The sequence below is a fragment of the Podarcis gaigeae genome (genome assembly GCF_964106915.1).
Source record: "Podarcis gaigeae genome assembly, chromosome: 13".
Lineage (NCBI taxonomy): Eukaryota > Metazoa > Chordata > Lepidosauria > Squamata > Lacertidae > Podarcis > Podarcis gaigeae.
Window position 1 is genome coordinate 51,914,393 of NC_139689.1, and position 27,416 is coordinate 51,941,808.

The 27,416-nt window shown below is 42.2% G+C and overlaps 2 protein-coding genes across 25 annotated transcripts in view; both read right to left on the bottom strand.

Annotated features, from left to right (window-relative positions):
* COBL (cordon-bleu WH2 repeat protein) overlaps positions 1 to 27,416 on the bottom strand; it is a 1,088,462-nt gene that overhangs the window by 882,597 nt on the left and 178,449 nt on the right. The window lies entirely within an intron of this gene.
* Positions 5,121 to 27,416, bottom strand: part of GRB10 (growth factor receptor bound protein 10) — an 85,630-nt gene continuing 63,334 nt past the window's right edge. For 6 of the 24 annotated variants that reach the window (XR_014557447.1, XR_014557450.1, XR_014557455.1 and 3 more), the window contains 11 exons: positions 25,698 to 25,772; positions 23,964 to 24,101; positions 22,113 to 22,223; positions 20,751 to 20,849; positions 19,032 to 19,109; positions 17,065 to 17,181; positions 14,843 to 14,909; positions 14,322 to 14,409; positions 13,089 to 13,182; positions 7,961 to 9,490; positions 5,121 to 7,835 (listed from right to left, as the gene is read on the bottom strand). Coding sequence is in view for 5 of the 24 variants with exons in the window: in XM_083709438.1 (XP_083565564.1) it covers positions 9,344 to 9,490; positions 13,089 to 13,182; positions 14,322 to 14,409; positions 14,843 to 14,909; positions 17,065 to 17,181; positions 19,032 to 19,109; positions 20,751 to 20,849; positions 22,113 to 22,223; positions 23,964 to 24,101; positions 25,698 to 25,772 (1,014 nt within the window). In the remaining 19 variants the exon portion in view is untranslated. Of the gene's footprint in view, positions 9,491 to 13,088; positions 13,665 to 13,758; positions 14,410 to 14,842; positions 14,910 to 17,064; positions 17,182 to 19,031; positions 19,110 to 20,750; positions 20,850 to 22,112; positions 22,224 to 23,963; positions 24,102 to 25,697; positions 25,773 to 27,416 lie in introns of all 24 variants that reach the window. The other 18 variants (XR_014557448.1, XR_014557454.1, XR_014557458.1 and 15 more) reach the window with 6 other exon arrangements.

A 27,416-nucleotide genomic window follows, 5' to 3' on the forward strand; every position in this document is an offset into this window, starting at 1 on the left:
GCCCTAGAAATAACATTGCACAATATTTTTGTTGTGGGAAATCTCCCCCCATCACTTCACCAGAAAATCCATATTTCCTCTGCAGGAATTACAGTAATACAGAGATAAATTACAACATTTTGTGAAAATTGGTATCATATTTGTGTGGCAGCATGGCTCATCTTTTTCCGATGATCAAACACTTTTCAAGAAAAGCTCCTTATTTACACCATACGTGTTCTCTTCCATAATGAGCATTTTCAAATTTGCACAGCCAATTTAATATTTAAGCAATATATATTTAGTTATATTACAATTGTGCACTTTTTTTTCATAAAAGTGCAACTGTGAAGAAATCTTTATTTGAATTTAAGTTTGAATAGGTAGGTATTACGTAATGTGTTCTGACATTTGTATTGTAATGTACATTGCAGTGTATTTGATGCGGGAAGTTTTTTGTCTGGTTAGGGGAAAGTTCTTTAAACTGTTGTGTGTGGCCTTAACTGACAGCTGTGGGTCAGAAATGCCAGTGGCCAAAACAAGGATGATATGCATATTTTGATTGGTGGGTACAGGTTCAGAATACAGTGGTACCTTGGGTTAAGTACTTAATTCGTTCCAGAGGTCCGTACTTAACCTGAAACTGTTCTTAACCTGAAGCACCACTTTAGCTAATGGGGCCTCCCGCTGCTGCCGCACCACCGGAGCATGATTTCTGCTCTGATCCTGAAGCAAAGTTCTTAACCTGAAGCACTATTTCTCAATTAGCAGAGTCTGTAACCTGAAGCGTATGTAACCCAAGGTACCACTGTATTCAGTTAGACAGTGTGATTGGCAAGGGCTGGTAAAGGGTAAAATTCAAGGACCCCTGGATGGTTAAGTCCAGTCAAAGTTGACCCTGGGTTGTGGCGCTCATCTCACTTCAGGCCAAGGGAGCTGGTGTTTGTCCGCAGACAGCATTCCGGGTCATATGGCTGGCATGACTAAACCGCTTCTGGCGCAGCAGGACACTATGATGAGTGCCAGAGCACATGGAAACACCATTTACCTTTCCACCACAGCAGTACCTATTTATCTACTTGCATTGGGGTGCTTTTGAACTGCTAGGTTGGCAGAAACTGGGCAGAGCAACGGGAGCTCACTCCATCATGCGGATTCAAACCACCAACCTTCTGATTGGGAAGCCCAAGAGGGCAGGGCTGGACTAGAAGTGTATATATGGCAAGCTACTGGTCAGCAGATGGTTGGTTGGTTGGTTGGTTGGTTGGTTGGTTGGTTGGTTGGTTGGAGAGGACTGGAGTTGTTGGGGGCTCGGTGTTTGTGGAATTAGCCAGAAGAAAGCAGCCGAGTAAGAGGATCAAGAAAGAAGAAGGAAGACGTGAGACGTAGGTGAATCATGGAAACAGAACTGTAGAGTTAGAAGGGACCTTGAGGGTCATCCAGCCCAGGAGCACCCACCACCTCCCGAGGAGTCTGTTCCACTGTCAAACAGCTCTTGCTCTTAGAAAGTTCTTCCCTTTGTGAGGGTAGCTGAGTCACTTGGCTTTGGCTGGAGAGAAAAGGGGAGAGCCAATTTGCTGTGTTGAGGGCAAAAGTGAGGAGCAGTTTGGACTATGGAGCCCTGGTGACTGGGAGGAGCACCAGAGGAAAGATTTCCAGGACAGCATAGCAAGGCAAACCTGTGTTCAGAAGGTCTGTAAAGGGTTACAAAAAGAGGCTTCCACAAGAATAGACTGCTGCATCTGACCATTGGCCCATATAGTCCAGCATCCTGTTCTCACAGTGGCCAACCAGATGCCTGTGGAAAACCCACAAGCAGTACCTGAGCACAACAGTACTCTCCCTTCCTGTGGTTTCCTGCAACTGGTACTCAGAAGCAATGCTGCTTCTGTCAGGGTAGAGCATAGCCAACATGGCTGGTAGACACCGATAGCCATCTCCTCCTTAGTTACGGTGTTGGTGAGACTTAACTGGGATTGTGGGAATAAAAGGGCAATTTGGCTAAAGGGTTTTAATAGGGTAACTGCTTCCTTAAAATTGACTTAGTATAGCATTAATAGTTGAGTATCAGCAGTAAAGCAGTGCCAGGAGAAAACGATTTGCTCACGGGAAGCCTGCAAAATTAGATTTTTGCTCAGGGAGGCCAAAGTGTTAAATGCCAAAGAAACAAGGTAGTACCTGGACAATAAGACTGATTCTGCTGTGCGACCCTGCACAAAAAAACGGCTATAATAAAACAACTCGTGCCAATTGAGGTAGTAGGCTGGTGTGGAATGTGCCTGGGTTTTTACTTCTTTTGCTTCACTCTCAACATTATTTGATCTCTCATTTGAAAAAAAGGAATCTTTCCCCCCCTAAGTACTGTAAGTGCAATTTAATACCTGTTGACTCAAAAGACCTGCTCCTGAGTTCAATAGGACTTCCTCCCAGATATCCATGCATAAGGTTGCAACCTAACTTTGTTAAAGCCTCGCTCATCAGTCTCGAAAGGAAATTTTAAAATAGAGGTTGCTTCTTACTGAAATAAATGAATTTTGCACTGTTGGAGAGAAACTGGGAGATCTTGCTTGTTTTGTCATTAGCTCCATTAGTTGCCTAGATGTGTTTGACAGAACACCTATATTAAGTGCTGTCGGTTGCACACCGCTAGCCTTAACAAAACAGACATTAAGGCCCTTTGATCAAGATGCTGCAACACCAATTTTGAATCATACTGGTATTGTATATTTGTGTCAGTTACAAGGTACGGATATACAAGCACTTGTAACTTGCATCACTATGATTCCTAGAATCAACCTACTATAAATGTTTGCATGGGAAATGTTTAGCGTGCATTAACGATTCCAGCAAAAAATGAAAAAAACGGACAGGGATCAGCAACTGGAGGTCTTGGCCAAATCCTATACCACCCTGAATATGAACAGTTGGTCCTTCAATTGTAAATCCATAAGCAAGAGGGGCATGAGCGTGCCATGGTGTTATGTGCACACACATAGGTCAACACATAGTCCTGGTTGGTAACCTAAGGTGCCGTTTTCTCTCCAATCCACCACACCCATTAACAGTTAAAATACTTGTGTCAGAAACCATTAATACTCTGCCCACAAATTCACATTTCCTGTGAAATCTTCACTACAGCTAACCAGATGTTGTCTGTTCAGTAAATATTTCTATATAGATGGCGTTATTTAGCACATTAAATAGTTTAGCCACCCATTGCTACCATGCAGACTTGCTCAATACTTGGCAGCTTACATGAGCCATCTAGGGTAGTTTTATTAAAGGTACATCTGCAGTGTTATGTGACACTGCATTCAGGCAGCACTTTATTCAGTTTTTATTGACATTTCCTTACCAGGCAATTTTTTGTGTGTTTTATCTATCATTCAGATGACATAAAGCTCCCTTCTAGAAATCTAGTGGAACTTCTGTGATGTTTCGGGGGGGGGGGGAATCTGCTTACAACCCCATTAACTCAGAAAATCACAGGCGTTGTTCCTTTCTTGAGAATCCCACCCCTTAAGCTTTCGAGTTTACTAACCTGCTGACACAGCTACTCTTTTTTCTCTAATAAGAGTTTTCCTTGTGTCTCCTTGAGGTACTTCCTTCTTGAGACATTACAGCTGTGGAGAACTTAATCCTGTTGTGCCCCAATTTTGACACACATTCCTAAAATGCTATTCTGTTGTTTGGCAAGTGGGGAGAGTGAGGAGAGTGTGTCCTGGAGAAGCCACTGAGTGTTAGCAGTAGGATCTCTTGCCTAGATGTTATATTGACTGGATGTGTATTATGTGAGCCTTTCCCCCTGGGACTGCAAGTGTTTTTACTGTCCAAGGACAAACAGAAACTGAGGTGCAACAGCAAGGCCACAGATTGCTAAACCTGTTTAAAAGTTTAATCATCTCTCACGAAATCAGTTGTGAAATGTTCTGCTGTGCCACCCTGCACCATCCTTCTGATTTTGAGTTGTTCCCTCAACTTTCAGAATATGAGTTAACATCACCCAGCCTAAGTGGCATAGCTTCTGCTCACAGGTCGGAAATGAAATATCTTTTTCATATACCTTTTGCTAGCCTGTAATCAGAAAGTTCAGATCAGGACTTGCGCTTTGAAATGAATTAAGTTTATCTTTTTCACATAATGGTTTCCAAGGGAGTTCATTCACACCCTCAATTAGGGAAGCTAATGTTGGATGAATGCAATTTCCTCAACCTCACATGTCATCCCAAAGACCACTGGTCAAATTAGCTATTGAGAAGTCATGTGCACTTGTTGTAGTGCAACGTTGCATTTCAAAACAGACTGGGCACTGAAGAAACACTGGGAAGTCCATGAAGCTCATCTCCTTCCAGTAAATAGGGCATGTCATAATATGGAATTCTTTAGCCTTGGGAAACCAATCCGTCAATGAAACTAAGCGCTCCAATGTATATCCCTCACATATTGAGCGGGAGAATGGGGCTGTGTCCATCAGCTCTGGATGCAACTAACAGACATACACCCTGCCAACCATGTGCTGGTGCTTATTTGAAGGGGTCCTATGAAGAAGAAGTGTTTGGATTTGATATCCCGCTTTATCACTACCCTAAGGAGTCTCAAAGCGGCTAACATTCTCCTTTCTCTTCTTCCCCCACAACAAACACTCTGTGAGGTGAGTGGGGCTGAGAGACTTCAGAGAAGTGTGACTGGCCCAAGGCCACCCAGCAGCTGCATGTGGAGGAGCGGGGAATCGAAGCCGGTTCCCCAGATTACGAGTCCACCGCTCTTAACCACCACACCACACTGGCTCTCAATGGCTATGAATGTATGTATGAATGTATCTCCTTCAAGAGAGATCCAGGGCAAATGAAGATTGCATCTTGCGTGGAAGACATTATGTGCTTATGTTGTTGGCACACGTATACAGAAACCCTTAATATGAGATGCATTGCCAATGTGCAGAGCAGGACCACCTAACACAACCCCCTTGGGATCTTCTCAATGCATGGAAGGATCTGAGAGAACCTCACTAGTGGTAGCAGCATCAATGGTCTTTGGCCCACATAAATAGGTAATTTACTGTAGCTGATGAGTAGTTTCGATTAGTCTGGCAAATGTACCCTCTACCAACATCAGAAGCAAATCATTACTAATAATATAAATTGAATACAATTGTATGAATGTTTATTTCTAGTTACAAGAAACAGAATCAGTCCCTCAATTGTACAAAAATACCTGAAAGATTACAATTAGCTTCACAACCCCCCCCCCACAAAGCTATTTACAGTTATGAAGCAATGCATATTGAGTAAGAGGTTTTGTCTCTTAAATTAATACCTTTTGCATTCCCTGAAAACTTAACTTTTATTCCATATTACAGTCACTAAAAAGTCTTGCATTGTGACAATATAATTTACAATAAGCAAGTCTTGCCACTGGAAAGGTGCATTGATTGGTCAAAACGGTCAGGTACTTAGTGCAGAAAAGAGAAGACAAAACATCTAAAAACTGAGGCACGTGTTTCTTCAAGATTAATTCAACAAATAAAAAAGCTGTTCATTTTCAAACACCTACTGTTCTATAACTTACCTACTGGTTTTTTAATTTTTTAATTTTTTTACCAGATGGTTTGACATTTTCCTTCTCAACATATTCCAAGATTGCTACATGAAGTATTTTATTTTAGAAAATAAAGATCACAGGCAAACAAAAACAAATGATAAAAATTCAACAGGCTCCAGAAACAACCCTGAGCGTCCCTCTTTACATTCATGTCATTTAAATACAAAAGAAGTCAAATGTCCTTCAGTCCTTGGTTTTGAAGCAGCCAACCAGCTGTATCTGCTGCAAATGTTTAAGGTGGGATTTTAACAATTTCATTTCCAGCAAAACCAAAAAAAAAAGGGAGGAGCAATAATGGTGTGCTCTAGTAAAGTAGCTACCACTCTGATGTGGCTCATTTCTTTAAAATAGCTCATTTTAAAGTTGGGTGTACAAAATAGTCAGCTATCTACATAGAAAATTATGATAGTCAAAGAATGCAAGTTTTATAAACATGAAACAATGCAAAACGATTTTTAAAAATTTGCTGAAAACTAAGTTAAGACACAAATTTATCTCAAAAGTCTAAATGGTCTTATCGAAACTAGAGAATGAGCATGTTAAATCATTTTTAATATATATAGGAGGGGTGAAACAGAAAATGCAGAGTGAAATCAAAGATAAAAATTAGCTTAATATGATGTCTAAAGAACATTGACAAAAAAATAATATGCACATATAAAACCAGCAAGTTTCTAATAAAAACTAAGTCAAGTTTCTTCATTTTATATGTAGACATTTCATGGGGGCAAAGCTACTAAAATGTGTTCTGTAAACTAAGATACAGTGTTTCTATACCATTGATAATTCAGCTGGTATATGTGACTCAAGCTGGTTATTTTTTCTTAAGCTACTCTCACCACTATAAGAATACCTTGTGAATAAAGAACTGCTTCTTCAACTTCAGCCAGCGGGATGGGCTATTTATTAGTTACATGAGATAATCAGTAGAGATAAAATTTATTTTGCAACAGTAATTCTGAACATTCCTAGGGTGAATACACTTCTTGCTTTATAAACCGTGCAAAGTACACAAAGCACATCATGTGTGTATTAACCATGATATTCAAAGTCTGACAGTCATAAACCGTATGGCAATCCAATGGGAAATCTAACCAGCACTGACCTTCCTCTAATGCTAGCTATCGCCAGAAGGAAAAGCACTGCAATGTAAACATGGAACAAATGAAACATTTAACAAGAGATTGTCCTGGTTCAGATATTATAAAGCCTTCCAAAATGTGTCTCTCCATGAAGGCAGTTGGTAGCATCTGACCCAACCTAACTATGCCGCCTGCATTTTACTTACCATATGTGCCCAAATTTCCATTTAGCAATTTGGATTAAAGCTGGGTCAGGTATTATTTGCTCTATACAGCCAATGCCCACCTGGAAGGCTTTAGAGAGCCTAAAACAGGCCTTGAAAATATCTGCTTTGCATATAATGATAAGCCACAGTTTGTTCAACAAATCACAAGTTAACGACGAATTGCTCAACAAAGGATCAAATAATATATGGCTTGTTTCTCAAGAGTTTGTTTTGTTTTCCAGCTACAGCTTGCTGGACTTCTGCAGCTTGCTGAACACTTTGGTTGGAGTGGCCAAACAAATCATGGTTAAGGAAGGGTGCTCGGTTCACTTGCAATGCCAAACTATAACTAAAACAAGTCAAGATTCATAAGCTTGCAATAAACAATGGCTTCACATAATGATTTGTTGGCAGTAAAGAAACGAGAAGTTAAAACCACTGGGCAGGCTCATAAGTAATGCTACACCATGGTCTTAATAAGCCATAGTTTAATAAACCATGGCTTACCATTGTGTGTGAACTGGGCCTTATTTAAATGATGAACCAGGAATGAAGCAAGACCAAACTAGTTTGCCACAAACTAGTTTGACCAACTAATATAAATACTTTAGTGCATATACCCCCAAGTATTAGGTTACTGAATTGTCAATGGTAAATTCAGCAGTGGCATGAAGGGTTGAATATCCAATTTCTATTAGCAATAAAACAAGTCATTAAACCAGCACTACTGCATATTATCACCCAATCATTCTGGTGGCACTTGCATAACTTTTCTTTGCGCAGGTCTCAAATGGATGGAGTCAATGGATTTTGCAGTCAATGGATTTTGCCCCCAGTTTTGTACAGAAGTTTTGGCAATCCTGCACAATACAAGCAAGACACAGTTCAACTGAAGAAGAAATTATTCAAATTTACCTGACTGGGCATCACTGTTGCCTTACCAACACTTAGGACAGGCATAGGCAAACTCGGCCCTCCAGATGTTTTGGGACCATCATCCCTAGCTAACAGGACTAGTGGTCAGGGATGATGGGAGTTGTAGTCCCAAAACATCTGGAGGGCCGAGTTTGCCTATGCCTGACTTAGGAAAACAACTCTATGGGGTTTAGCCAGTGTTAGTCACACTCATGAGTAGATCCATTGAAATAAATGGACATTAGTAACGGAGGTCCTTAATATTCTCTATGGACCTACTCTGAGTAGAACTTAGTTGGAAACAACCCTATGTCTGTGCCAGTGCAGCCATATCCAACAGTCTAACCATAATTAGGAGACCAGGATACTCCATGGCCATTTCCTTCTTTCTTTCAGTTCCGGAGCTAATTATAGTTAGGCTTACATCTTTACTGGCATTTTCAAGTAACTGTAGACCCAAGTCATTTGCAAACAAGGTTAAAGACTTATTTGCAATCTGTGTTTCGGTTACTGAAAATGCGGGTTCAGAGGCTCTCAACCATGGTTAGGAGATTGGACAGTGATACACCTGCACGAAAGGCCCTGTGACATGGTCAGAAAGCAAGGAAACACTGAACTTGTGTCCTACTAGGTAGACTAAACAGGTGAAGCCCCACCTCCCAAAGCTGGTTCCAAATACATATTGTCACTCTAGCCTTTGTCAGTGGATTTTCCCAAAGGGTCATGCAGACCAGAGGGCTCTAGTAGGCTGAGAATGTGGGGGAAGACAAAACACATTCAGATTAAAATGGGTTAAAACACATTTATGCATAGAATCAGAATCCTTTGCATGACTAGCTATTATTAGTGTCCTGCACACAAGCTACAGCCATTATATTTTTTTAAAAAAACCCAATCATTCTAAAGAGTACATATGTTGGTACGTGTATATTGCCATAGTTGTATCCACACTGTTTCTTCAAGAGCATCGGTACATAACATAGCTGCTGATTTTCAGAGCCATCAAGTCATATTTTTGTCTTCTAGATCCGTTAGGCTGAAGCAACTCATGAAATACAGGATTTAGATTACCCAAATCCTGCATAAGTGTAAAAGCTTCATCAGCTCCTAATATAGGCCATATGCAATATCCAAAAAGTAGGAGTGCAAAAAACAAAAAATAGTAGAGTGTGATCAATACAAAAAGTAAACACACTAAGTCTTAAATTCTCAAGATTATTCCAGGGCAAGAGTTCTTTTCAATAATTTTGCTTCACAAACTTGATTCTGTTAAATGGACCAGCCAAGGGACAGTTTCCAGTTTTGTTTAATGATTTTACACACCCTTTCCTGATTTTAGGGGTTGCTAGGACACTCAGCACCAAGCATGTTTAGGTGTTATACAAACCAGCAAAATCTCAGTCTGTTGCTCAATTCATCCTTTTCCAAATCCCCAAGGTGCATAATTCTTGTGAACAACTATTCTGCTAATTCCCCAGTGTCAACCTTCCTCTTATAATATTTCTCTGGCAACTTCCATCACTGAGCAAAGTCGATCTTCAACATGGATCAAAATAGAGGTCATAAGGCCACACGTATGCAGTGGTGTTTGAGTTTACACGGCAAAACTCCCTTGTTTAGTTGGTAGAACTCAACAAGCTGTATTAGGTCAGTGAATTTGGTGCTCCCATCATCCAGACTGAAAAATATCTGTCCGTCATCTTCACACTTAAAAAATTAATAAAAAAAGTTAAAATACTAAAACCATGTCAAGTTAAGCAGCAATATAACCAATTTAGGGTGCTAACTAATGGATGGATGCACATCAACAAAGGGTGTCAACTGACAGAACTCATCTATCAATTGAGCTAATACTTCAGACTTGTTTAAAGTTGGTTTTACCTCATCCACAATTCTGATATTCAAAATAGAAATTTCGCCATTTCAAATTTTGGGCACAGCAAAGCTCCATCTTTTGACTTAACCCTTAGCCCATAGTCCCAACAATAATAAATATAATAACATTTTATTTATATCCCGCCCTCCCCAGCCAATTCCAGGCTCAGAGCGGCTAACAACAGTAAAATAATACAGCATTCTAAAATCAATTCATTATAAAATCATTTCAAATCAAACTGATGGTAACCATTGGGCTAGAGTTCTGTGAGGATTACCAAAGGAGGGGGTCAGGCTGTGCCTTGGCCAAAGGCCTGGTGGAACAGCTCTGTCTTGCAGGCCTTGCGGAAAGATGTCAAGTCCCGCAGGGCCCTAGTCTCTTGGGACAGAGCGTTCCACCAGATTGGAGCCACAGCCGAAAAAGCCCTGGCTCTGGCTGAGGCCAGCCTAACCTCTCTGTGGCCTGGGACCTCCAAGATGTTTTTGTTTGAAAACCATAAGGTCCTCCATGGGACATACCAGGAGAGGCGGTCCTGTAGGTACGAGGGTCCTAGGCAGTTTAGGGCTTTAAAGGTTAAAACCAGCACCTTAAACTTGATCCTGTACTCCACCGGGAGCCAGTGCAGCTGGTATAGTACTGGATGAATATGATCTCACAGCGAAGACCCCATAAGGAGTCTCGCCGCGGCATTCTGCATCCACTGGAGTTTCTGGGTCAGTCTCAAGGGCAGCCCCACGTAGAGCGGATTACAATAATCCAGTCTGGAGGTGACTGTCGTATGGATCACAGTGGCGAGGTCAGGGCGCAAGGATTGCGGGACATTTGTCCGCAATCCTTTTACCATTTTATCCTTCCCTTCCGTTCTTATATTGTCCCCACCCCACTCCCCACCCCAATGCAGCAAATTAGTATTACTGGTATAGAACAGGACATTGGTTGCTCACCATGAAGGTATCCAACAATAGGTTAATATCTTTGACTTGCCCAGGAAGGCCGGAAATGGAACTAACTTTTTTCCACCAAGCCTGGTTCTCTTTCCTCACTTTTGTCCCTCAAAAAGGTTTAAATAGAATGCATCTTGAAAATAATTAGGGAAGGAGAACTAGGGAGGCGGCGTCTGGGCAGGCCAAACTATAGGGTGCAAGGTGGTGCTGACTTTGTGAAGACGATATGGACAACATCAGGCTAGGCACAAGGATGGAACAAAGTTTTGGGTTATGTTAGCCACTGAGAAACAGGATGTTATCTTGGATGCCTCTGCACACCAAACCAAAATGAATCTTCCAGTTGACGTTAGAGGTATCCAACAGTTGAAAAGTTACATTACATTCTAATTAGGGCACGTGGCTGAGCCAGGAAGTGGGGAGCACATTGAATTAACAGGTCTCCCTTGTTCGGCAGGAACCAGGGTAAGTGAGTCTCTAGGTTGAGGGTCTCAGAGAACCAAGGCTGGAAAGGGGCCTGCTCCACCTGTATCTCTTGTATAAGGGCAGCAGGAGAAGTCAAGAGGTCCTTTTGGCACTCCATGTATCTGCACCTCTGCCCAGGCTATCTGAAATCTAAACATGTACCTTGGGAAGGGGTGGTTCGTGGAGAAGGCAAAGAGGTCTATCAGTGGGTGTCCAAGCACTCCTGTATTGCTGCAAACACCTCCCTGTTGAGGATTATTCCTCCTACGCCCAGGTAACTGCAGCTGAGATAGTCTACAGTTGCATCCCTCTGCATTGGGACAATTGCTTCCTTCAATGCTGACTTGAATGCTGTCACATGGGAGAAGTGCTTGCAGTGGTTTGGCCCACAATATGCCTTCCTGACTCTTGCCCATATTATAGCTTTAGGAGGAGGTCCAGGGTGTGGTTAACACATATTTGCAGGAGGAGTGTGTGCCTGTTTTCCTGAAACACATGGACACTCTTTAAAGAAAGCCCTCCCTGAATGCAGTGGTGCTTGACAATTATCACCTGGCCACAAATACTGTCCTTTGGCAGTAATGTGCTTGAGAGGGTGGTGGTATAGCTACAGACACTATTGGAAGAAAATGATTCTCTTGACCCATTTCAGACTGGGTTCATGTCTGCTTTGGGGACAAAACTGACCTTGGTTGCCCTGACCTTTGGGAGAGGGATGGAGAAGTGCAACCTTGTTGATGTTGCTTAAACTCTCAGTGGCTTTTGATACCGTTGACCACAGTGTCCTCCTAGACCAGTGATGGCCAAACTTGGCCCTCCAGCTGGTTTGGGACTACAACTCCCATCATCCCTAGCTAACAGGACCAGTGGTCAGGGATGATGGGAATTGTAGTCCCAAAAACAGCTGGAGGGCCAAGTTTGGCCATCACTGTCCTAGACCATCTTCTGTGAGGTGGGAATGATCATTACGGCATGATCCGTGCTCATGGAGGCTGATGCAAAAAGCCAGCAGCTACAAGTTTGACATGGTTAGGGAGTATTGCTCTCGGTCCTGGGCAAGGGCATTAACCTGTTGTGAGATACCTCTGACAACCAACAGCCCTTAAAAACACAACGGACACAAAAAATGGGCAAACTTTCTGTAACAATGATATTAATTGTGCTACTGGGGAAAAAAACAATTTTGAAATTTGAATTGTGGATTTCCACTTGTTAATTTTTGGCTAATAAAAAAAGAGCCAAAATTAAAAATTATGCTTTGTTCACAATTTTGTCCCATAAAGATATAAACAACTTCTTCACAAAAACAAGTTAAGACTAATATATCTGAAATATCACAAACATTGTAGCCCAAAATAAATTACCGTAAATTAATTTTAAAGATTGGCTGTCACTGGAGATAATCTGGCATTTCAGGATGTTATTCTCTGAGAAATAAAGGCATTTGTATTGTCCATGTTGGAAATACTATGGCTAGAGGTCTTTCACTGAGTATTACACAGGGGAGATGAGTGTGCATATGTAGATAAGGGTTTCTAAATTCAGCCCTGTTTTCTGAAATAATAATGATGACGACATCTTAATTGATCTGGTCCATTATATGAAGAGGAGACAGTGTGCCTTTTCCCCAGTGTGCATCTCTGTCGTTTATGCTGTAACAGAACACCTGAATAGACTTATGCAGAAGTCACTCAAAGTTGCAGTGTCAGTTTCTGGAGATCTTCCTGTGGCTTTTTGGCTTTTGAACATTGGATTATACATGCACATACATTCAAATGCTCCATTGCTGCGTGGGGGGGGGGGGGAGAGATAAGCAACTGCCCTCCTCTGCTGATGGACCAGATCAGGGAAGAGGTCTTGCCCAACTTAACGTATTCTGAGAAAAGTACAGAGAGGAAATGAGAAAAAAATCTAGTTTCTGAATGCTATCATTGGTTGAACTGAAAAGCCTTTCAGAAATCTTCATCAATGAAACCCATGATGAATTCTGCACCATATTTTTAAAAAGTGCCGTACTTACCGGCAAAATCTGGAAATGCTTAATTTTTTGATGGTGACACAGTGTAAGTACAAATGCCTTTGGGTTACTCTGACTGTCCCGGAGAAGAAATAACCTGGGAAGCAATATTATACTTTATTATTAAATGGACTACTATCTCCGTTTCATTATTTTACCAGCTGACAGGAGCGTTCCAGCAATAAATCACACCAAGCAAGTTGGAGTTAACTCTTTGTTAGCAAAAACAGGATCTGCATATTTGTGTCAGGCCTAATAAGCCCAGCAACTTTTCTCTGGCAGGTCCTGTGCCATGAAGCAGTCGCTGAGACTAAAGGTCCTCCTCACAGCTGCCTAAGTCCCCTCTCCTCCAGTGTTTTTCACAAGCTGTCTGAGACTGTGCCTGCATGTTGCCACCCTCTCCTCTGCCCTTTTCACCCCTCTTCTGGTTCTGGGAGACCGGGGAGCGGGGAACTTGTCACATGCTTCTTCACAAACAGGTCTCCTCTATGACTCCTGGCTTCCCTCCTCTCCTGCTTCTGCCTCGAATTCTGGACTTATCTCTGCCACAGACTCTCCCAGCTCCCCAAGTTCTGCTCCCTAAGCCCTGCTGCCTCTTCCAACACCTCCTTTCCCCAGTCTCCTCCCTCTGACCTCTCATCATTGCCCCACCACCAATCCCCGGGCTCTGAGCTTTCTTCCCTTGGTGTTCCCCATCTGGTTCCTCCCGCCATTCCTCTGTGTCCAACCAGTCTGTTGACATCACCACACACTAGAGTCTAACTCTTAACTAATTTGAAATTTGGCTGATGAAATTATGACAAACCTTGCAACCTTGGAAATGCTCGTGAACAGTCAGATAATCAATCAATATAAGTCTTTTTAATTACCCACCAATAGGGTTGCAGGGCAAAGCGAGAAGAATTTATGCAGAACATTTGAGCATTCATATGGATATGTAACGTAAGACCCAAATTAAAAGCCTGGCATTGCCAGGCAGCATGAGAAGATCTGCTCAGACCCTGGAAAGGTGATGCCAGTAGACAACATTTTGAGCTACATCCTGTGATCCTACAAACCTTCAGTAAAATAATATGCCACCCCATTTCCTCCCCCCCTATCCCTCGCCAAGGATTGTATGCCATGGTCTTTTCAGACTAGGTAAACTAGGTACTTTTACATGAAAATTTGGATCATGGTTGTATCTGGGACTCTCAGCACAGCGGCAAATATCACGTGCAGGGAGGAAAAACATACCCATCCACAAGACCCTGCTGTTTAATAATCCTGTGTGATTCTTCTCTAGAGATTCTGCCGTGAAACCAGTTTTGTGTCCTATGAATAACTGAAGAAGAAATAACTGGTCATTACTAGTATTCAGCACTGTAGCCCAATTCTCCTATAATTAATTAATATATCAATATATTAATATTTATACGCCGCCCATCTGGCTGGGTTTCCCACAAAAAATGAATCAAACATAAAAGCCATTGCACAAAATGTTTAACACGAATGGGCTCAAACTACTAAACATCAACGTTCCCTTTTAAAAGGGCAAAGAATAAACTCTAGCTTTCTGGCTCAAGAAGAGCAAATATGGCTTAATATAATTTAAGTTAAATTTAATCAACATGGGCACCATCCAACCACAGATGAGCACTGAAGTCTGACTGAATTCAGTGGAATCAGGGAAAATTAATTACAGTCTCAGCTTTCCCACGAAAATTATACGAGATCATCTACCTCTCCAAATACTTGTCAGTTTCAATTTTTCTTACCTGTGTTCAGCATGGAGGGATGCAGAGGGCTTTGGCTACCCAGGATATTCATTCTTGTGCTGCGTTTCTGTAGAACAAAGAAGCAATCACAAAACCTCAAATTATTAATATTACTATATGCAAAAACAACGTATCAAAACGTTTAACCCAGTTTCAGTTTCTTCATGCCATGGCAGGAAATATATTGCAATGCGGTGAGAATATGTGAAGTTTCTGTACCTTAAAAATAAAATTAAAAAATTAAAAGTTGAATTTTTGATTTGGCTTCTAAATCAGCCAAGAAGCTCATTGAGGGAAAAGTGGCAAATTTCTCCAATCCAATTTAATTGTTATACAACTATTATAAAATGCTCTTTGGATGAAAAGTGTGTTTGTGTATGTGTGTGCGTCAGGTTTTTTGTCCACATGGAGCAAGAATCAAATTAAGTCTCTTTTAAGCATACAAGGAGGCTGCTTGGTACTCCATTGATAAGACAACAACAAGCCATAAGCCGTCTGTCAATCAAGGCCATCAAATATCTTCTTCAGCCCTGGGTTCCAACCTTTGCTAAACCACAAAGCTTCCTGGATGATTTTGGACCACTTATTGTGACTTAGTTCTAATCAACCACAGGGATTTGAGGTTGTGGGAGAAGAAGCATCATTTATACAATTCTGAGATCTTTGGAGGAATATTTTTTTTAAAGTTTGAATTATTTTTGTGGAATGCAAATCACTTTACACACACACACACAGAGAGAGAGAGAGAGAGAGAGAGAGAGAGAGAGAGAGAGATCTGAGATTTCTATTGGAGGCAGGGTGCAAGATTCATGAAGATCTTACAGCATATTAGAGGTAAAAACAAAAAACTCAGTTCATATAGGAGTAATTGTTATAACAATTTTATCCAACACAGCACAGACTATAACCTTATTGTCTGCAGGCCCATTTAACCTTATATTGTATATGCAATTTAAATCACATTTAAATTATATATAATGGCAGGAACAGTAATAGCAACTAACAACAACAATTTGGACTACTGTAATTCGCTCTACGTGGGGCTGCCCTTGAAAACGACTCAAAGGCTGCTTCTGGACTAAAACGCAGTTGCCTATTTTTTTTTAATTTGACTGTAATCATGAGCCATATTGTGTTGATTCTCAAAGATCTGCACTGACTGTCGATATGTTTCTGGTCTGAGTTCAAGGTTCTACAGATGACTTATAAAGCCCTGAACAAATTGGGAGCCCAAATGGCACAGCGTCTCTCCAGATATAGTCCTGCCCATGAATTAAGATCATAAAAGGAGGCTGTCTTACAGTCGCTGGCATTCCCATGGTGCCACCCCAGTTTTAGAATGCCATGCCCCCTGGTACTATGGTTCTGCTTCCAAATTATTGTCACCCACCCAGAGATCTGAGATAAAGAGAGAGAGAAATATTTCAAACAGAGAGGACAGCACCTCAGCTCTCCTGAGGAAGACATATATGACCCCTTCATGTGATGGGCGTGTCCAAGACGTACGTCTCGTGTATGTGCGTAACCTTGCTGCCCTTCTGAAACAGCACTTGGCACACACCCATGCTCATTTTGCTGTGAATACAGTGGTACCTCGGGTTAGATACGCTTCAGGTTACATATGCTTCAGGTTACAGACTCCACTAACCCAGAAATAGTACCTCGGCTTAAGAACTTTGCTTCAGGATGAGAACAGAAATCGTGCTCTGGTGGCGTGGCGGCAGCGGGAGGCCCCATTAGCTAAAGTGGTGCTTCAGGTTAAGAACAGTTTCAGGTTAAGAACAGACCTCCAGAACGAATTAAATACTTAACCCGAGGAACCACTGTAGTGCAGAATGGAAAACATGACAGGAAGCTATTGCAAGGTCTACCAAAATATTGAGTTTCTGCAACGTACTACTGCCTCCCCACTGCTTCTGGTAATGTCACAAGGAATTCAAACTGTGTGGATTCTGGCTGGCCACCTCACCAGCAACAGCTCACTTGGAGAACCAGGAGCAATGACATGGAAATTCGCGGTGCTTCCAGTCTCCACTCACATGATCAAATTCCTTCAGCCACACCTCAGCGGCTCCCATGTCACTTTTGACAATGTTAAGCCAGTTGCTCTTTTCTCAGACCCTTGTTCATAAATAAATTTCCAGTCGGTGGTCGTGACCACTACGCTGCCATGGCCACGGGAGGTTATCAGTCAGCAATTGCGAAGACGGAAGCTCCCTTACCCTCCAAGCATAGCCTTCCTCCAGGGCGGCAGTCTGTGCTTCTGCTGGGTTTTCAATAACTCTTCCTATTTGTCCGGAAAAATCCATTGCTACTAAGGAATTTTCAGACACACTTCTCTGAAAGGAAAATTGGTTTAATGGCATTATCTAGAAAAAGTAACTACTAGTTGCTTTTATTATTTTTGCATGCTCCTCCAACCCTTCTCCAGATTATCAGTTTTTAAAGACTTTAAAAAAAAATTAGCTTGCCATAGGCAGATGTTGCTCTGCTGAGCCAGGAGAATAAGAAACGTAAGCATGGTTTTGGTGATGGGTTTTCACTGCGCAAAGCTTTCGTTGGCATAAATGTGGATAAGCTTTCATGTGAGGAGCCTTTTGAATCTGGCTTCACATTTAACATTTATAGGCTGGGATCCACAAAACAGTACAGCTAGCTTCATTTCTTTTCATTCAATTTTATTGGTTTTCTATAATCCAATATATACAAAGCTAGTTCAACACAATCAGTTCTGTACGCACGGGGAGGCTTTGAGGGCACTTCTTTGCCATTCGGTCCAATTTTATTTTATATACAGACACAGTAGCCCAGCAATAGCCCAGGTGTTAACCAGTCTCTGCAAGTGCATGGATTTAGTACCGTTCAAGGTTACTTTCTATTTCCTTTCTTGAAATTATTTTTTAAAAATCATACTGACTTAAGATCACGGAACCCTTTGTAATGATAAGACCATACATCATTCTCCCCTTGGCATGTTTTATTATTGACTCAGAAAATTGCATTGCTCTATCCCATATTTCTTTTCTGGCAAATGTTACAACTTATCTTTGTTTCCTTCCTTCCCCCACCCCCTTCAGTTCTTTTTTCTGTAACCTGATTGTCATTATTAAAATTCCATTTAAAAAATTTGGGCGGGGGGGGGGGAGAGAGACCGGCTGCTGGACACTTCAGATATATATATTCTGTTCCTTCCATGACTTTTGAACTCCTTTTACTCCATCTGCTTCTCAAGGTTATCCTTTCACACATAATTTCTAAACTTCTTGGCCTATCTGAACAAGAAAATCTTCAAGGCTGAGGCCTGGCCTATAAGAATCTAGCCTAACAAGAGCACGTTTCTATACTTCCAGGGCTAAGATTGACCAGAAACTGTTGCCTAGCAACAGCAGAGTCCGTTGTCTAATATTCCCCAGAAATTATAAAAAATTGCCTGAAAGTGGCCTCCCAATTTCTCTCACAGGCCCATATAAGTTCAGCACAAACAGTTGGGCCTGGTGAGCATTTAAGGTCCCCGACCCTAATCTGCAGGTTGCCATCTGATTGGATTTTGTTCTGATCCTGATCTGATTTTAGGATAATTATTATTATTATTATTATTATTATTATTATTATTATTATTTATATCCAACCCTCCCCAGCCGAAACCGGGCTCAGAGCGGCTAACAACAGTAAAATGATAAAACATTCTAATGCATTTTAACTGATTGTCCGATTTTATGTTAATGTGTTATACATTTGATGTTAGCTGGTTTTGGCCGGGGAGGGCAGGGTATAAATAAAAATTATTATTATTGTTATTAATGTGCTTTTACCCACTAATGTGGGGGAGAGTGTGTGTGCTTATTACCAGCCTTTCTCAACCTTGAGTTCTCAGATGTTGTTGGTACTGCAACTCCCATCATCCGCAGCCAGCAGAGATAGCAGTCAGGGATGATGGGAGTGGTGATCCAACCAACAAATGGGAATCCAAGCCTTGAACTTGAGGAGCAACCAGAATTAGGCTATAAGCTGCTATGCTTCAGACAGCGGTGTGGGTGAAACCACGGTGCCAGGCACAGCTCAGCCCTTTCCAGGCAATTGTATACCTCTTGATCCACATCTGGCAACTCCAAAGTCACTACTTGCGGGCAAGAAGCTTCTTGTTTAAACTCTGAGTTGACTATAACTGAACTTAAAATTATAAACTTACTATAGGAGTGGTGAAATGCGGAAGCGCAGCTTTTCTCTGTTGCGGAATTCTGTAGTTCTGGTACAGCAACATCCCATACTGCAGATTGTGGTGCGGGGGGAGAATAGACAGGTATTTATTTTCTTTGTTTATTCAATTATTTAATTAACCCACCTTCACCAATAGGTCCCAGGGCAGGTGGCATAATAATAAAACCATAAAGCACAATGGAAAACAATCAAACCACTAAAACACACAGAAACATTACCAGAAAAATCACTTACAAGTAAGGTAAACAGTCACCTATTTCTGAAAGCTGTGATTAAAAGGTGCAATGTTTTATGTCTCCTGTATATAGTACGCCCAGAGCTGGAGCCACCTCTAAAAGGCAGTGAGTTTCAAAGTGGGGAGTGGGGCACCACAGAAAATGCCCTCTTGCACCTCTTGTTGAAATAGCTCAGGTTGTCAAAATGGGTCTGAGGGATAAACTTTCCTCTTGGAGTCTGTGCAAGGACGTGCAGGGGCGCACCTAGGGGCTGGCCAGGTTGACCCTTGCCAAGGTTGCAGGCCCAGGGTGTGTGTGCAAAAAGCAAGCCTCTGCACTCTGGCTCAGAGCGGCCAGGATCCTGCCTAACTGTGTTCTTCCCTCCAGGCCACTCCTCCAGGTGAGGCACACAGACTCCTCGGGGTGCCTCAGTGGAAGGATCTGGAAGGGTACAAGGGACTGTCCGGGGGGGGGGGGGCAGGAATACATCTCCTTGCTAAGGGTGCAAGGGAGTCTAGGTACATCTCTGGGTCTGTGACTGGAAGTCAGTCACCACAGAGAGAGCCAAGAACAGAAGGTCACCAATATTTGTTTGTTATGTGGTCAAAATGCATATTGGAATCAACATAGCACCACAGGGTGTAGCTTATTGGGCTGCCCCTACAAGTGGTAAATTTACTTGTTAAATAATAATTTGGGAACCACCAAGTTTTTACCAGCAGCGCCATCTGAGCAGAGAGATTCCCGTTCAAGTCTGTTGGGGGTCTGCATGGGGCAGAGCTGAACTGGCCAATCTCCTTCAGGCTGAGGGCCACAGTGACCCAGGGCCAACCCTACGAGGTCCACATCTCAATTTGGGCATGTCCAAACATTAAAAGTGGGCATGATGAACTGCAGTTATCTTTCCAAAGACTTTCCCATCAGCTACTCTACACTATTTTACAACCTTTTCTTTTCATTCCTTATTAAATTGTGTGTGTGTATATATAATATGAACAAATATTGTGGAGTTGGGGCTCCACAAAAAAGTGTGGCATCATAGCATCACAGCGGGGACCCTGCTACAAAAGTAAGAGTTTTGTTTAACTATTTTTTTAAAAATTAAAGAATGAAACATTTTGGAGAGTCCTGGGAGTGACAAAATCCTATTCCTGGCTATAGCCTGCGGGTTATTGCCCCCTGGGGTTGAAGGAAGAGCAAGACTCATCATACCCATCTGAATGATTCCAAGTTCATGCTTTTATAATGGTTGTTGATTTGAGAGAAAAGGGACTTCCAGGCAGGGGCCACATACATGATTTGCAGACCATTTGGGGGCCACTGTGATTGCATCAGCCGCCTGTTTAGAACTCGTATGGCAGCATTAGTTCTCTCAAACACCCACCTCCGTGGGTGTGGGGGCCCAACCACAAGTCTTGCGATGGCCTTCACCTGAAGGCCACCATAAATGTAAACTGGCCCCAAGACTAAAGTACCTTGAGGAGCCTAAAGGCGGTCATCCAGCACGTCCTGCTCTGCTCGTCATCCGCACACAGAAACCTCAATTCTTTTGTTTCACTTCTCATCCGGTTGGGCTACAAAACAAAGACAAAACAGAAGTTATTCCCATAGCAAAGGCAACCAACCATGATCCATCCTACAAGGCAAGTAAGGGCTATTATCCCCTTTTCGCAGATGTAGGAGCAGAGGCCAAGCGTGCTGGCTTGCTGACATCACTTAATAGGTTTAGAGTTCAGGTGTGATTTGAGATTTGCTTGTGATTAAGCTCTTTCCTCACTAATCATGTCCTGTATCGATGGAACTACCTTTTTCTGAGTCATTCCTGTGACTCCATCGTAAGTCAATCCTTGGCTTAGCTCAGCATGGCATGGGAGCAAGAGGGGCAGGGGGAACACTGAGCAGCTCCCAACTCCTGCACCTTTGTGTGGTCCCAGTAAGCCATTGTTTAGCTTACGGTGTCATGACAACCAGGGCAATATAAGAGACAGCGCTGGGAAGCTAAGCCTGGGGAGCTCGTTCCTCTGATGTATCTCAGTCTATTTTAAGAGCAGCAGCTGTCACGGCACAAACATTTAGCAAGTGACACAAACCACTCAGATCAAAAAAGGGATCTGGGCTTAAACCCGATAAACCTGATCTTGGATCATCTTTCCTAGTAGGTCCTGACGAAGAGAAAATCCGCAAGATAACTGAAACTGTAATGTTATTTTTAAAACTATGTGATATGGAACAATGGAATTGTAGAGTTTGAAGGAACTCTGTGGTCCAACCCCCAGCAATGCAGGAATCTCAGCTAAAGCATCCATGGCAGAGGGCCACCCAACCTCTGCTGAAAAACCTCCAAGGAAGGAGAGTCCACAGCCACGTAGGAGTTTTAACATTTCTAAGTACAAACAATACCATCTACTATAACCGGAGGGATTAAAAAGCTAAAGGACCCCTGACAGTTAAGTCCAGTCGCGAACGACTCTGGGGTTGCAGCGCTGATCTCGCTTTACTGGCCGAGGAAGCCAGCGTTTGTCCACAGACAGTTTTTCCGAGTCATGTGGCCAGCATGACTAAGTCGCTTCTGGCAAACCAGAGCAGCGCATGGAAATGCCGTTTACCTTCCCACTGGAGTGGTACCATTTTATCTACTTGCACTTTGACAAGCTTTCAAACTGCTAGGTGGCCAGGAGCTGGGACCGAGCAACAGGAGCTCACCCCGTTGCAGGGATTCAAACTGCTGACCTTCTGATAGGCAAACCCAAGAGGCTCAGTGGTTTAGACCACAGCACCACCTGTGTCCCTCTAAAGGTAAAGGACCCGTGACAGTCAAGTCCAGTAGGAGGGATTACCTTTATACAAAATCCATAATCTGTAGGAGCATTGTGGAGCTTCTTGCCTGCTACCAGTGAGAAAACGTTGCTATCTTCAAGGTCTGCTAACAACTGCAGGTGCCTTGGTTCCTATGGGAAGGGTTGCAAAGGTTAAAGATACAGCTTTAAGGTACTTCAACTGGCCCATTCCCTGAAAGTAAAAGTACAGCCATACGAGGGCAGTGAAGACACTCTAAAGGGTTATGGATACGAAAGTCCCCATGTAATTGTACAAGACCACAAACCATCCCACATCCAACATGAGATACAATGATTTAAAAATCCGTTTCTTTGGCTGCAGTGAACTGGTCTAAATACCTGTGGCATTTCACTGACAATCAATATACTAAAGCACAGTATTGGGTGCTTCATAAACTGTAGTCAGTCCGCCTCTTTTTACGTTGCATTACACATCGCCTTCCCCATATGAAGCACATACACCTTAGAACAGTGTTTTTCAACCACTGTTCTGCGGCACACTAGTGTGCCGCAAGATGTTGCCTGGTGTGCCGTGGGGAAAATTGAAAAATTCAGAAGATTTGAAAATAAAGTATTTTATAATTTTTCATATTTCTGTTTACTTACTATTTCATAATAAAGTAATTATAAAATACTTTCTTTGTGTTTATTTCCTATTCAAGATAATTACTTTATATATAGTCAATATAGGCACAGAGTTAAATTTTTTAACATTTTCTAATGGTGGTGTGCCTCGTGATTTTTTTCATGAAACAAGTGTGCCTTTGCCCAAAAAAGGTCGAAAAACACTGCCTTAGAATATCTGATGGAGACCAAAGACCTCAAAGTTCAGAGATTCAAGCCAGTGATACTGCGAAGCAGAACCCGCTCTGTCATGGAATGCACACCTCCGCTTTTAGGAAAAGCTCTGAAGACCCTTTTGCCTTGGACGTTCTTCTCTAGTATTAGCTTTTTCATTTTGTTATATTTTTAAACTGACAAATTGTACACCATTAGCAGCTGCAGTTTTGTTATTCTATTTGACAAATATAACCATTCTGCCATTTTAAACAAACTTGTTTGCTTCTCAAACTACTGTACCGTGGTACCTCTAGTTGCGAACGGGATTCATTCTGGAGCCCCGTTCATAACCTGAGCAGAACGCAACCCGCGTCTGCGTGTGCTACAATTCGCCATTTCTGCGCATGTGCGTGACGTCATGTTGAGCATCTGCACATGCGCGAAACCCGGAAATAACGCGTTCCGTTACTTCTGGGCCGCTGCAGTACATATCCTGAGAGAATGTAACCTGAACCGAACGTAACAAGAGGTATGACTGTATATTTTAGATTGTTGTCAAATGCCAGCAGCGGTGCCCAAACTTTTTTCAAAGAGGGCCAGATTTAATGAAGTGAAGGGCCGTGAGGGCCGACCAAATAGTCAAGCAAAGTAGTTGACCTTTTTTAAGGATTGAAGTTGTTGAGCTTTTTTAGGGTTGTAGATGTAGTTTTAGGATTTCCCCCTAGGAAATAAACTGCCACAGGGGCCAGATTAAACCAACCAGCAGGCTGGATTAGGCCCCCAAAACAGACTTTGGACATACCTATGAGTGCCAGAAAGGCAGATTGAAAATATTTTAGAAATTCTTATCACTCTAAAATAACAGTTATGAGCAATGGATAAGATATATATTTTTAACTTAACACTTTAACTTTAACTCGAATTGAGATCATCAGGAAGTGTTTGTTCTAATGGGGCTTGTGCAAAAGAGCTTTCCTGTGGATTGTGCTCAAACACCAATAATTTTTTTTCAGAAGAGGCACCCTCAAAGCATAAAGGCTACCTTTGTTAAACTAACCTAAGTGAAATTACCTTTGAAGACCCTTTCGTAGAGCAGTAAAGTCCAGATCTTCTCAGGCAAGCGTACTGCTTCTTCCAAGACTTCCTCCCCTGTTCTTTCACATGCAAAAATCCTTGGATTTCAGGACAGCTATTTGAGTTTAAAAAATTCTGTTGGAGATTAAATGAAAATGCATGAGACACTAATTGGAAATTCAAGACTTGTTGGAAAAGGATCACCTTAAATTGATAGCCCAGTACTTCAATATAGAGATATTTGGTATTTCAGTATAATTCATTGGCTGGCTAATTATAGACTGATATAGGAGATAACTAATATGATATATGGAAAAGTAGAATTTAATGAAAACAATTGGGGCTTATGCAAAATAATTGAAAGATATAAGACATTAATTTAATGGCTTGAGAGACCTCTGTGAGGGTAGGAGTTTGCAGTATGTATCAACATGCCTAAATAGCAGAGGCTTATACAGGTTAATAAGAGTGCTATTTAAATCATTTTAAATAAGCATAAAACATCAATAGATGTAAATATAGATGCTGTGAAGGCTATGAAAAATATGTTTAAAAATAAATGTAAAAATATCAATGATAATACTTTAAAAAAAGAATGAATATTTAAAATGAAATAACAAAAGCAGATAAAAATAAAGTGAATAGATATTTTAAAATAAAAGCAAATCAAGAAAAAAAACAAATAGGAATTTAAAATAAATAGTCTCTTTCTCTTATTATACTTCAGAAGAAATAGTAATGAACTTTGTGTGAAAAACTTCCAATAGAAAAATAGATGCGATTTTTTTAAAAAAGCTGAGAAGATACTCCTAAACTATTACTAAAACTTAATAAGAATTTAAATTGGACAGAGATTTGTAGCTGATCATGCCAAACCCAGCATAGTAAAATAGAAATGAGAATTGGAAACTTTGGTTGCAATCCAACCCCTAGATATACCTGGCTGGAACAGGGACTGGATTCAGCAATACCCTCCTACTCCCGTGTAAGATATGTCTGCCAGAGAGAGAGATGTCCGGCACAAGAAAGAGGTGCATGGCAGGATCAGGTAACACCAGAAACAACTCCTGCTCATTTCACAGACAAACTGGACTAAGTTAAGCCACCTAAAGTGTGGTGTAACTTACACTTCTCCATAGACATCAGTAGGAAGGACCCAGTCCTCAAAACCTGTCAGTCACACCCAGACTGCTGAAGATGCTCTCTGGATACAGCGCAACTCGCAACGAACACAACCGCCACCAGGATATAGACCAGGCATGCTCCATCCTCAGTTCCCATCTTGCCTCTCACAGTGCACTATGCTGCCTGCATGGATGCTTTTCTTATAGGGACCTTTCTGTTCTTTTGTGACGTCCATAATGTGATGCTTGAGAAAGCCACTGCACTCTGCTTAAGGAGTGGCCTGACTCTGGCTCCCAGCCTGAGCCTCAAGAGATCTTGCAACCCTAGTTAAACAACCGGGTTCTGTGAGTTTTCCCCCCTCCAAAAGAATCAATGGCTTTATCATATCCTGTTTCTGTTACCCTCCCCCCCCCCCATAATGGAAGTAAAAACGGTAACCTCTGAATAGGCCTAGAATATTTTAAACATAAATTCTGATATTTATTGAAACGACAATACAGTATCCATTCAACTAGCCTTGAAATATGCATCTGCAGACCCAAACTCATCAATGATATATTCAGTTTCTTAACATGGAAAACTACTCCCAACTCAACTTCAGCCTACCTGTAAAAGTTGTGACTGTGGAATACAGCCGTTTGACTGCTGACACCAAGCAACCATTTGTTCTGGAAAAAAGTTCTGGGGAGTGTGAGGAAGAGAGAGAAAAAAGAGACAGGGTAACATTACGGCATCAGGATGCTTCAAACCTCTTTTGTACACAGAATGAACTTCCTCTGAAGCAGGGTAGACACCTCCCATTGCCCCTTTCCACTGGTCATTCTGGAGAGGGCTGATAACAGAGTTCACCAAAATCTGGAGACCTAGCTGAATAAACTATGTCACTCACTGGTTAAGATAATGATAGAAGTATTTAAAAATATAACAAGACAAAGATTAGGTAAAGGGACCCCGGACCATTAGGTCCAGTCATGGATGACTCTGGGGTTGCGGCGCTCACCTTGCTTTACTGGCCGAGGGAGCCGGGTCATGTGGCCAGCATGACTAAGCCGCTTCTGGCTAACCAGAGCAGTGCACGGAAACGCCGTTTACCTTCCCGCCAGAGCGGTACCTATTGATCTACATGCACTTTGAGGTGCTTTCGAACTGCTAGGTTGGCAGGAGCAGGGATCGAGCAATGGGAGCTCACCCCACCACAGGGATTCAAATCACCGACCTTCTGATCAGCAAGCCCTAGGCTCAGTGGTTTAGACTACAGCACCACCTGTGTCCCTTAAGACAAAGATTAGTGTAAACCAAACTTCCCCAAGTGTTCAGCTCTGGAAGTCTTAATCTCTGGAAGCTACAATTAAAGACGTCTTAAGAGAATGTGTAGGGTGCCTCCCTTAATCATAACTAGCTAGCCCTCACATATCTGGGATTAGGGCTTCCAGGTCAGAGAACACAACTTTTGCAAAGGTAGAAATCCCTTTTAAGAAGGTAAGCATCAGTGCTCAATGCTTTCAAGTCCAATGCGCTGCATCTCCTTTTCTGGCACAGCAGCTCACAGGACTGCATCAAATCTGCAGCATGTGCAGAGGAGGATGATCAAAGGATCTGGAAACCAAGCCTTATGAGGAATGGTCGAGGGAGCTGTGTATGTTTCACTTGGAGAAGAAAAGGCTGAGAGATGATATAATAGCCATCCTCAAATATCTGAAGGGCTGTCATGAAAGATGGAGTAAGCTTGTTTTCTGCTGCTCCAGAGGACAGGACCCAAAGCAATGGATTCGCGTTACAAGGAAAGAGACTGTGACTAAACATTAGGAAGACCTTTCTGACAGTAAGAGCTGTTCAGCTGTGGAATGGACTACCTCAGAAGGTGGTGGGCTCTCCTTCAAGGCAGGTTTTCAACAGAGGCCGGGTGGCCCTCTGTCAGAGGCCATCTCTAGTTGTGTTTCCGGCACTGCAGAGGATTGCACTGGAGGGCTTTTGGAGACCCTTCTAATTTGAGAAGTCTAAAAGTCCCAGAACCAGTATGCCAGGCTTCCTCAACCTCGGCCCTTCAGATGTTTTTGGCCTACAACTCCCATGATCCCTAGCTAGCAGGACCAGTGGTCAGGGATGATGGGAACTGTAGTCTCAAAACATGTGGAGGGCCAAGGTTGAGGAAGCCCGCAGTATGCAAACAATGTTTGACTCCTGTGCTTTTGCCATACAAGGGCATTTGTGCAAGGCTTGTAATGATCCCATAAATACTCAAAGGCACATCTTAAGCAATTCAAATGTTTAATTTAATTAGGCTTAACATTTGTGGAAGAATGGGCTGAGAAACAGATAGTCCAT